At 52.1% G+C, this 11,765-nt stretch overlaps 1 protein-coding gene across 11 annotated transcripts in view; it reads left to right on the forward strand.

The window, feature by feature from the left end:
• TNS1 (tensin 1) overlaps positions 1-10,179 on the forward strand; it is a 267,429-nt gene extending 257,250 nt beyond the window's left edge. For all 11 annotated transcript variants that reach the window (XM_045031936.1, XM_045031937.1, XM_045031938.1 and 8 more), the window contains 2 exons: positions 508-540; positions 3,428-10,179. In XM_045031936.1, coding sequence (XP_044887871.1) covers positions 508-540; positions 3,428-3,572 — 178 coding nt within the window. In that variant the 3' untranslated portion in view covers positions 3,573-10,179. The remainder of the gene's footprint in view (positions 1-507; positions 541-3,427) is intronic.
• Positions 10,180-11,765: the final 1,586 nt, after the last annotated feature.

Consider the following 11,765-nt stretch of genomic DNA (forward strand, 5'->3'; position numbering starts at 1 on the left):
CAATCTGCAGAGCATGATCTTTGTAGCAGCTGGTCTTCACTCCTGGGCAAGGGATCCATTCTCAGTGGGGAACTGGGGAGTCAGGTGGAGCCTGCTTGGTGTCTCTGCTTAAAAGGGTCAGGTTCTGATCAAAACAATGCTGCAAAGGAGATCGTTTGGGTGCGGGCGTTTGCCCGTGGGCGTGGGGGCGCTTGTAGGCGGTTCGGTCCATAGAAGAGATCTTAGAAACAGGCTCGTATCTAGTTCCAAGACGTCAATGGACTAGAGGACTTTATGTTCAGGGGAATTAGGTGCCTAAATACCTCAGAGGATCTGGGCCGTACTGCCTTATTTTCAGAGGTTTCCCCAATCCCCCATGGCCTCATTCAGAGCTCCTGAAAGTCAGGCCCGGGCAGCGGCTTTCCAGCTAGTGCTTGGCCTGAAACGGTGATGCTAGCAGATGAGTTTGGTACCATTGTGCTTGGTGAGAAGAGCAGTAATTCCCTGGGGTTGTTTTTCTCCCGGCAGATGGACTAAATCAGACGGCGGAGGTCCCGCAAAGTAAGTGCCACTTACCGAATTCTTTGCTGCCGTTCCCATTCTGACCGTTGGCTTGTGTTCGTGTTTTGAGCTGGCCCTGCGAGCCACCCGCTGAGTGACTGCTCCAGACAGGCAAACCGGACCAGATCAACCCCTGCCAAGCGTAGATGCTTCTCCAAGCCTCTTCCGTCAAAAAAACCCAGCCGTCCCGACGGGGTGTGTCAATGGGCACACATCACCGTTTGCTCTGTCCTTCAGGTCACATGACCGGTGCATGCTAGCGGCTCCTGTCTCTGGCCTGGGTGAGCAGGGCAGAAGCAGCTGCCGGAAGGCGTGACAGACATAGGCGCCGACTCCGTGGGTGCTCCGGGGCTGGAGCACCCATGGAGAAAAATGAGTGGGTGCTGAGCACCCACTGGCAGCTCCCCGTGGCCCTGCCCCGCCCCCCTGCTCCAGCTCGCCTCCGCTGCGAGCGCGCCGCTGCGTCCTGCTTCTCCCCCCTCCCTCCCAGCACTTGCCCCGCGAAACAGCTGTGGGAAGAGGCGGGGCTGGGATTTGGGGAAGGGGTTGGAATGGGGGCGGGGCCAGGAGCAGGGAATGAGTGGAGTTGGGGGCGGGGCCAGGGGCGGGGTGGGGGGTGCGAGCACCATAGAGAAAGTTGGCGCCTATGATGACCGGACGTTTTTGACTCCCATGCTCAATTTGTTCTCTATGGTGCTCGTCAGTGCCCCCCTCTGGAGCGGGTCGGGACTGCAGGCAGTGTCATCGTCCCCCAGCGGGCAGGTGCGCCCATATCTGGTTCTTACAGCGTTTGCATGTTCTGCTGTGAGAGCCGGATGCTGCCCGTCGCGGCTGGGAAACGTTTCCCGCTGCTGCCTGACACTGTAATAACCCACAACAAGAACAAAGGCTGCAGGGAGAGACCATTTCCCTGTGTCGGGGCCAGCGGGACACGCCCCGAGGTGTGGGGTCCTCTTGGCGTGTGTCCCCCCCCCCCGGCTAGACAGTGCGGTCCCTGACCGCTCCCATCAGTGTTAATGGCAGGTCTGAGGTAGCCCCGAGGTCAGGAGTACGTAGACTCCTCTCCTCCTCCAGGCCTGGCCAGCGCCACAGGTCCCCAAGCGAACAGGGGCAGTGGGAAGGGGCAGCCGTGCGGCCCCTTTGCCCTACGTCGCCCACGGGGGGACGGAGCTCCCAGCTGAACCCCATTCGAGTGAGCCCAGGCCCCACTAATTTTAGTGATTGTGTTAGCCAAGGGCTTTTAATTAGTATCCCCAGCTGTCGGGATTTTTCGCTCTCTAATTAGAAATGACCTGGCAGGGAGCTGGCTAACATTCTGTTCCCCTCCAATCCTGTATTTATAACCTGGTTTTTAACGTTCGAATTAAAAAGGATATTTTGTTTGCACAGGGGGAGGGAGATTTTAACGGAGCCGGACAATCCCCCGGCTCCTTCCGCCCCTTGTCTCCTCCGAGACCAATAAACCTGCCGTTCCCCTTCCGTGTCTGGGGAGATGAATTGCCACGTAGAAACGCCCGGCCGGCCGGCCCCCAGGAGGGGTTCTGAATGTGCAGCGTGCACCCAGGGCCATGCTTGTCTGGCGTGGCCGCAGGGGAACAAGCCGTCCCCTGGGGAATAAATATTCTTGTCCTTTGAAGCATCTGGACGTGATTATTTTGCAGGCTGCTTCAGGGAATAGTCACGTTTAAAAAAGCCCAAGGGTCTCGCCAAGCAGAGCCTGCCCATCACCGCCTAGCTGCTAGGATCGGGGCGTGCCACCCGCCTTTTCCCCTTTAAACGCAGCCTCCCTCAGACAGGGGGTTGGCACAGGCTGCGCCCAGGCAGGAAAGGGCCGATGGGCCCAGTGGGCGCCGACGCCTAGGAATGGTGTCCTCAGAGGGAAGGAGCCAGCTGCAGCTCCCCTTGGGGCTTTGGGGCTTTGTCCTCTGCTCACAAGGCCCCGGCAGAGAGTGGCTGGTGGAGGGGAAGAGGAGCGTGAGCAGCGCTGAGGGGTGCGGTGTGGAGACGGCAAAGCTGGAGGACGGAGAAGGAAAGGAGAAGCCATGGTCAGTGATCCACACGGTTGCACTGGCAGGCTGGTGGCCACTCTGGTCCCTTTGGGGACAGCTGAAGTGCACGAAGCAAAACCCCAGACCCAGGGCTTGGGGGAAGTTCAGCTCTGGGGCCAGGCTGGGCCACACAACCCCAGACCCACTTTCGCGGTGTCCCAGGAGCATGCGGCTTCAGAAGCTATTGGTGCGGGGACCTGCAGGTTGCTCTGCGGCCTAGTTCAGCACAGGGCTGTTACCCCTTCCCAATAGCCGCTTCCCAGACGATGTCCCCGAATTGGATTTGAATTGTGCCAGCGGTGTCGCTGACCTTCCGCACACCGATTACTCCTGACTCCTGCTGCCCTGCATAAGAATTGACAGACACATGGGCTGCGATGCAGACCCCCCTTCCCCATTCATTCCAATGGGAGTAGTGCGCCCAGGCCTTCAGATGGCTTTGAACATCTCAGCCTGAAGGGAAGGAAATGTTCCCGCTGAGGCCCGATCTCCGTGAGTCAGCAGGAAAAGCTCCATCAGCGCCAGTGGAAGCAGAATGGGCCCTGAGGATGCATGTGCCGAGCCAGCTAGGGTGCGTTCCCCACTGCCCTGCAAAGCATGCACCGCGTATCCTGAGCAGCGGCCATCAGGTCTCTCCAGCGGGTGACCACGTGTAGGCGGCGACGCTGGGGTGTGGTTTAGTGGCTTGTCATCCAGATGGGCCAGATGTTCTGATGTGGGCCGCCCCGTCCCCTCTCTTGCCCCCGTGAGCCAGATCCCGTTGCCGGCTATGCCGTTGTCTCACAATCTCTGCTTCCTGGCAGCTCTCTCATGCGCATTCTCTCTTTCTGACCCAACAGGCTCTTTGGCTTTGTGGCCAGGAAGCAGGGAAGCACAACGGACAACATTTGTCACCTCTTCGCCGAGCAGGATCCTGACCAGCCGGCCGCCGCCATCGTCAATTTCGTGTCAAGGGTCATGCTTGGCTCCGGCCAGAAGAGATGAGCCGCTGGACACGGGTAGTTCTTGCCCTTGAATTTTGGAGAAGGACTTGGAGTTGATCCGAGAAGGAGCGCGAGGAAGTGCATTGTGGGAGAGGGAAGTGAATCGGGGGGAAACGGTCTGAATTGTGGAAGAAAAAAAACCCTCACCCAATCGTAACAAAACAAAACTAAAGGAAGCGATGTCAGCGCATTTCCCATCGCAGGGAATGTGACCAGCGCAACGGCCAGGAGTCGGAGGAGTGGAACCGGGTTGGCTTTTGGATCAGGATCCCCGCGGGGGGTTTCAAGTGGCGAATTCATCCCGGGTCATAGTGGGAACGTTCGCGGCCCTGCCATTTGAAAACCAGCAACTCTGTTTGCAAATGTCAGTCGTTTGTTTTAAATAACCGTGGCTAACCGATCGAACAAAAGGCAGGTCTGCAGGACCCCCCTCCGCCTCCCCTCCCTGGGGCCATACCCATTGGAACAGCTTACCAAGGGCAGTGGTGGGCTTTCTCCATCACTGGCCATTTTTAAATCAAGATGAGATGTTTTGCTAAGAGATCTGCTCTGGTTCAAACAAGAATGAATTCTGGGCAGATCTCTGCCCTGTGTTACACAGGAGGTCAGACTGGATCTCAGTGGTCCATTCTGGCCTTATGACCTATGTGCTAGAGCAGTGGTTTTCTACCAGTGCTCGCAGACCCCGGGGGGTGGGTGGGGGCCTGCAGACTATGTCTAAGTTTTCCAAAGGGGTCCGCACCCCCATTTGAAATTTTTTAGGGGTCCACAAATGAAAACAGGTTGAAAACCACTGTGCTCAAGTGATCAGGCAGGAGAAAAAGGATGGTCAATATCCCTTTTAACCTTCCCTTCTCTGAGGTCTGCAACTCCTGTGTATATGAAGTGTGTGTGGGGATGTGTCATACATGTACATTCCCAGCAGCGGGGTTTATATAAAGCCTGTAGCCCCCTAGCAACTCCCTTTGCTCTCTGTGCTGCACGCCACAGCCCGTCAGGATTGCCTGGCAGCAGAAGGGAGAGAATTCAGATCCTCCTGCTCCAAAAAGCACAGGACTAGGCCACTTGAGCGAAAGGGGACGCGTTGGTTAGCGGTACGGGATCTATGACACATAGGTGCGCAGTTCTGATTCCATCCAGTACAGGGCAGTGGTGACGCATACACACTAGGCAGTTCTTATACACGCACGGAGTTGCATAGCAGTTTGCCCTTCACTAACTGCATTCGGGAGCATGCTTTCCAAAGATCATCTTCACCAGAAAGATCTTCTGGCCTATATACAATGGGGCCTGCAGTACCTGTCCTTTACCCTGTATTTTCGCCTGCAGACTGTCACGTGTTCTCTTAAAGACGAACATACCGGAAGCGGACGCAGGTCTGGTCGAGCCTGGTCTCTTCTCCTTCTGTAGACGTACAAGCGATTTGTTCATTGCATGGACATTTGGTTGCGCGAAAGGCAAATAAGTATAAAGAAAACTCATGCATTTTTGGAGGCCACTAAAAGAAAAGACCCTGCAGTCTGTGGGCGGCTTTGGCTCTGCCGGATTCTCTCCGCTGATCCAAAAGCCAAGAGATCTCATGGCCGGATTTGGGCCTCAGATGCTCTGCCCTGCGGCGGCTTGGAGCTCTGAACGTATGGTAATTTAGTAACGACCCAGGAGGTGTAAGCTTTGCCTTGGCTGCAGGAGGCCAGAGGCCCTAGACCTTGCACTGAAATGCTGACTCACAAGAGAGAGCGACTAGCCTTGCAAATGGGGATGGATGCATTACCCACAGATACCGGGCTCTGGTCGTCTCCCTGACTCCACACGGGGCCCCATGGGGCGAGCTGGCGTTAACATCTGGCTCCGTGTAGCTCGGGTGAGATAGGAGCCCCCAGAGGACAGTCCAGGCAGTTAACAGATGGTTTTCCGTCTCCCTGGGGAGTGGTTGTGTAGTTGGCCAGGTAAAATTATGCAGGTTTTACACAGGGTGACCAGACAGCAAATGTGAAAAATCAGGACAGGGGGTCGGCGGTAATAGGAGCCTATATAAGAAAAAGACCCCAAAATCGGGACTGGCCCTATAAAATCGGGACATCTGGTCACCCTAGTTTTACACCTTCCTCTGACAGAGCTGGTATTGGCCAATCCCGGGAGGCAGGATGGCAGATTGGATGGGCCAACGCGTTCTTCCCGTGTGGTAAATCTCAGGGGTGTATTTTTCTTTTTTTAATGCTTAGTTCAAGCTAGAGCTGAGACCCAAGCTATGAACAGCCCCCCCCCTGCCCCCAAGCCCAAACACTCCCCAGTTCTGGGGGCATTCCAAACCCAGATCTCCATGGATCTACAGCTTGCACCCAGCTCTGGGGAACCCTAAAAATTTGCATTGACAACCAATCTCCCAAGCATCTTTCTGGAGCTTTTGGGAAATGCAGTAACCAGCTTGAATTGCTCAGATATGGTCAGAGGTGTTAGGGGATGGGGGAAGCAGGAGAGAGAGGCCTTTCCTTGTTGGTGCCACATTTCAGTGCAAGGTTATGTGATACAGGCTGTTCATAAAACCAAAAACCACCCAAGATCTATAAACCAGCTAAAATATTGCAGCCACCTGGATTCCCCCAGAGCATTCTGCTCTCTCATACAGAGGCAGTGTCCTGATATATATAATATATATATGAAATATACTGAAAAATACTGTAAGCTAATCAAATTTTTAAAAAGGGTTAAATTTACACAAAAATATTTATTTTTTGCCATATTGCTTTATGTGTATCTTATCTCCTCCATTATATATGGCCCCCCACCCTGTCCACATATAGACTCCTGTACGTATAACTCACCGTAGAGTGTAACAGGCGAACGTGGTTTATTTCGGTTATACCAGTGACATGGGCAAGAGAGCGCAGTGCCCCTTTAGACCCCGCCCCCCCAAGGAGCAACGCGTATGATTGGTCCCCCACCTCTAGCCCCCACCCCTTTTCCCTGTTGAACATGGAAATTTGCTAGCACCTGGAGCAAATTAGCATGTGAGGCGTGTGAGTTTGAAACCGTTGCCAAGTGACATGAGGGTTGGCGGCGTGCGCGGATGTGTGTGAGCGTGTGTGTGTGTGAGGGCCACAGCTGCGTGAGCGTGCGGAGGGCTCTTTCGTTTCTGGAGACCGGATGAGGGTTAGATTTGCGTCAGGGAGGTGTTGGGCGACTGGTACTGGGATGGGGTGGGAGTGGTCACTTTATGACGTCCGGCAGGGCCCTGTGTTCCAGCCCACCCCGCTGTATAGGACGTTGAGATATTTTTATTTTAAGTTGTTAAAAAGAAATGCCCTCCTTCTGCAAAATTCAAGCAAGAGGAACCCCTCACTTGTAACCTTCTCACCCTGCCATTAACCGATTAGACAAACACTGTGTTTATAGATATTTAAATATATAAAGGTATATTTTTTGAAAGTCTCTATTTTTCAGACTTCATTTTTCTCACAGCTAAAGCTAATTTTATTATTTTTGTTTTAATCTGCTGTCCTGCCCCGGAAATTGGGGCTTGAGCATTAAATGCATATTTTTCCCCATAAAATGAACCCATATTAAGGCATCGAGCAATCTCGTCTATAGAACGATCACAGCAGATACTCGATAATGACAGAACACTTGCTTCCAGCTGTGGCTGGCAACGGCTCGTTGCTAACTCACCAGCTGAAGACAGAAGGTTTAGACTGTCAAAATCTCTAATGCTACAATCACTATTGATTATATTTTTAACACAAAGCTAATCATCTTGCAAATGACATAAGCAGCCGTTTTCCAGCTTCCATTTAAGACTTTAAAAAAAACAACAGTTGCATTTTATGGGTAACTTCTTTCTGTCATCCCTGATTTCCCAAGCCAGACCATCAGCTTGTGTAAATCGGAGTAGTTCCACTGATCTCTGTGAAGCTACTAAGCCAGGCAAAAACCTGGCTTCACTGGCCAAGGTTTATAGTTTTCTTTCCTAAAGGGTCCGAGAAGATTCTTTGTGTTTTAAAAATGCAGTCACAGTATTTGAGATTGATGCTGATGCAATTTATCCCAGCGGATGTATCCTAATAATCACACTGCCGTTTTTTCCAGCAGCGGATGTTGTATCTCTCACACACACGCAGACACTCACACCTACTCCATGCACAAGGAACTGCATATATTCTTGCCAAAGATATCCTTTAAAATGCACTTTTCCCAGCCGGTTTTGTTTTGTTTTGTAAATTGATTGTATGTGCTCTTTTCCCCGCCGCACCAAGAACCCCTTTGCTGGCGATTTTGTTGTGTGCATTAGTAAGCTCTGATTCCCGGAGCGCCCAGCTGATGTTAATTTTATGTAACTCTGTATTCCAGTAGAGTCGGAGATTCTTAAAATAGTTGACACAAGATATTCTGATTTCTTTAGCCGCAGACTGAGTGATGACAGCAGCAGGTCAGTCAATTCTCGTCACCCCTCTCCTGGCCTTCCCTTCTCAAACCCCTTCTTCATTAAAGAACCCCGGAGACCAAGCAACATGCTGTAGTTGCTTGTGTCTGGTGGCATTTCAAGCAAACTGCTATATATGTCTCCTCCATATCTTACTGCTCAAGGAACTCCCTCCCCACCTCTCCCAGAAAGGGAAATTGGAATGTCTTTGGGCTTCTGATCGAAAAGCTGTTAAAGTCAACGGGTTTACCATTGATTTATGAGCTTTGGCCTGGTCTACACTGGGAGGGGGGTCGATGTAAGATACGCAGCTTCAGCTGCGGGAATACCCATAGCTGAAGTCGACGTATCTTATTTCGACTTACCTCCCGTCGACGCGGGAGCAGGATCGACAGCCGCGGCTCCCCCGTCGACTCCGCTACCGCCGCTTGCTCCGGTGGGGTTCCGGAGTCGACAGGGAGCGCGTTCGGGGATCGATATATTGCGTCTAGATGAGACGCGATATATCGATCCCCAATAAATCGTTCGCTACCCGCTGATACGGTGGGTATTCTGGACGTACCCTAAGACTCAGAATCTTAAATATACAAACATCCACTAAGTGCATTGTCATCCCTCACTCCAAACGTCCTTTCATGGGATTGGATCCAAATTGTGCCTAGCTCCCTATTTACCACCTGGCTAACCACCACCACCCCAAATTTCAGACAACTTTGGCACTACATCCAGGGCGCGTCATTGGCCATCATGGCATTGATCAGTGAATAACCCAGAATCAAAACACTTGAGCGAGGCTTTGGGATCTCTCCTGGAGCTCTGGTGAAGGTTGGTATAAAAACAGAATCAGTTTAAGACAGCGTCCGTTCCTGGAACTGAACTGTTTCTGAGTTTCAGTAAACGCAGAACCTTCCCCACTGCATCCATGCCCTCTTCTCCCGTTCCTGGCTGGGGCTGGGATTGGAGCTCTTCTCCCTGCAGAACCCAGCACATTCTTGTGAGGTTCCCATGTCCAGTTTCTCGGCTTAACGAGACTTGGGCGAAGGAATTGAACTGTTGGGAGCTTATCGGAACCAAACGAGTTTAGAGATTTGCCCTGCACTGGTTGGTGTCTTTTCACTCTGTTCCTTCCCCGCCCCCAACTCTTGTTGTATGTGTGTAGTTCCTGTTTGCATTACCAGAGAAGTCAACATAACACAAGCCTCACGCCCTCCCCCCATTCATCAACATAATGGGGCCACAATTGGCACTGACTCCTCCCCTCCCCCCCCATACAATGAGCTGCCCCAAACTAGAGGGCAGAGCAGTCAATTTGGATCCTGAGTCACCTGAATCTGCATCTACAATATGGACACAACACCCAACACCTTCCCCCATTCTGGGATTTGGGGCTGATCTTGCGCTCACTGAAATCAAGGGCAAAACTCCCATTGGCTCTACTGGTGCAGATCCTCAATCCTTGAGGTGAATGTTTGGAAAGCACACGGGGTGCCTCCTTTAAAAGGCACTGCAGGGGTGCAAAGTATTATTTAAACAAACCCTCAGCCTCATAAATAATCCAGCTGGTAAAAACCTGCTAATCAAACTGACAGGAAAATCGTGCAGCAAAGTGGGCTGGTATTTTTTGTTTTGCTAACTCGGTTGTTTTTTTTGTTTGTTTTTTTAAAAATCACTCTTTTTTTTCAATATTTCATTTGCTGTTGTGTTGTTACCATTGTCGATTTGGGAATGTTACAAATGTATTTGCTAATCAGTGTTAACGACCAGTTTAAAATAACTTGCCTTCAATTTGCATCATGTCAGGTTTTTTTTTTTAAATGTATGAAACACAAAAGAGGAAAAAGCGAATTTCCCATTTCGGTGTATTTATAGCGATGGAAATATACTTTATATTTTTCATCTTTGTGCCCATAACTTTGTCACTTGTATAAAGGCGACCTGTGTTACTCATTGTCCATGTGTGAATGTGCACTACACCCCTCCCCTAGCCGTTTTTCCTCTCCTTTGTACAGAGGGCTGATTCTTGGCAGTTCATTGTATGGCTTTATAAGTGATAAAAGAATCAATTATATATAATATACTGTTGCTTGGAATGCCAGCTCGGGGTCTGGATCGCTGGAATTGTATCTCAGAATTTAAGGGAGTGCAGGAATAAATGCTCTGTTCTTTTTGCACAGGGAAATCTATATGGTGACTGTGTTTGCTCCTGCCTCAGTTGCTTCTCCCCTTCCTAGGTGGAAACGTGGTGCCATGGGCTTGATGACTGAGGGCGGGTGCATGGGGATGTAATGATTCGTGATCCATAGTCCCGACGTCTTGTAAAGAAAACGGCTACAACTACAGACAGAAACAAACAGTCGCTTGTGCGGCTTGACTTCCAGCATGGTCTCACTGTGTTTACCAGGGACATCACCCTGCCTGGAATGCTTCAGCTCTCAGTGGCATCTGGTGGCTAAATAACATACTGCGAGTAAACGTAATGCCATGATGTTTGACCGGGCCCTCAAAGTGGCTCCCATGGCTCCTGCCCCCCACCCCCAAACACACACTTCGCCTACACTCCCCTGAAGTTTCCACATAACCGTGCCTCCTACCTTTAATAGCAGCCGTCCTTCTCCCCACAAGGCAGCGTGGCCACCCTCTCTACCTTCCCTTTCCCCATGCCCCTGCTAGCTACACCCTCCCACTCCGCTTTCTCCCTTCCTGACCCACTGCCCCTGCTGGATGTTCCCTCATTTCCCCGCTCCACAGCCAGGGCCAACCAGAAGGAAAAGGTGGAGGAGAACTGGATGGAGCTGCCCAGGCTCTGTACCTGCCGTGAAGGTTCCCTGCTGGGCCCTGCGGCCATTAAGGCCCAGATCCTCAAAGGGATTCAGGCTTCTAACTTCCATTGAAATCATAGAACCATAGAATATCAGGGTTGGAAGGGACCTCCGGAGGTCATCTAGTCCAACCAAGCAGGACCAACCCCAACTAAATCATCCCAGCCAGGGCTTTGTCAAGCCTGACCCTTAAAAACCTCAAAGGATGGAGATTCCACCACCTCCCTAGGTCACCCATTCCAGCGCTTCACCAAAATCCATGGGAGTTAGACGCCTAAATGCCTCTGAGGAGCTTGGGCTCTGCCCTCGCGAGCGCCATGGGTGCTATGGGGCAGGGTGTATGCCTGAGATTGGCAGAGTAATAACCTGGGGTCATAGTTACCAGACATGCCCCTTTCAGCCCCTCTCAAGTGCACTCCTGAGGTGCCAGGCCTGGCCTCCTGCCCCCCACCCACGGTGAGGTCCTATGACTTCTGAAATGGCTCTCGCACCTCCCCCTCCAGCCCTGTTTCCCTATAGGCCCAGCTGGGTCTGGTACCTGGGAGCCTTCTCCTCCGGGAGCCTTAGCCAGCGGCTGATTGCAGTGACTCACAGAGGCACACAGCGTGCAGAGCAAAGGGCCTGTACACATGGGGTCTTTCCTTGCACGTTTTTGAGAGCTCCCCTCACCTCCATCGCTGGGCTGGGGGCAGCGGACGTCCCTGCTGCAGCATCTGTCTCTCTCTGTGCCCGTCAGCCTAGGCTGGCATGTTAGCAATTTGGTGCACTCTTTCCTGCTAGGCTTTGGCCTGGGGAAAATACACCTCAGCAGGCTAGCCAGAGCCCAGCCAGGGGTACTCCCCCATTTACTAGTTTCCCTGCTGCATCCTCCAGGACTCTGCGGATGCCGTATCTGTGCCATTGATTCATTTCCTGTTAGTCTCCCCCACCCCCCAGCAGCCTCGGCGCTCGGGTAGGA

The sequence above is a fragment of the Mauremys mutica genome, chromosome 10 (assembly GCF_020497125.1).
Source record: "Mauremys mutica isolate MM-2020 ecotype Southern chromosome 10, ASM2049712v1, whole genome shotgun sequence".
Lineage (NCBI taxonomy): Eukaryota > Metazoa > Chordata > Testudines > Geoemydidae > Mauremys > Mauremys mutica.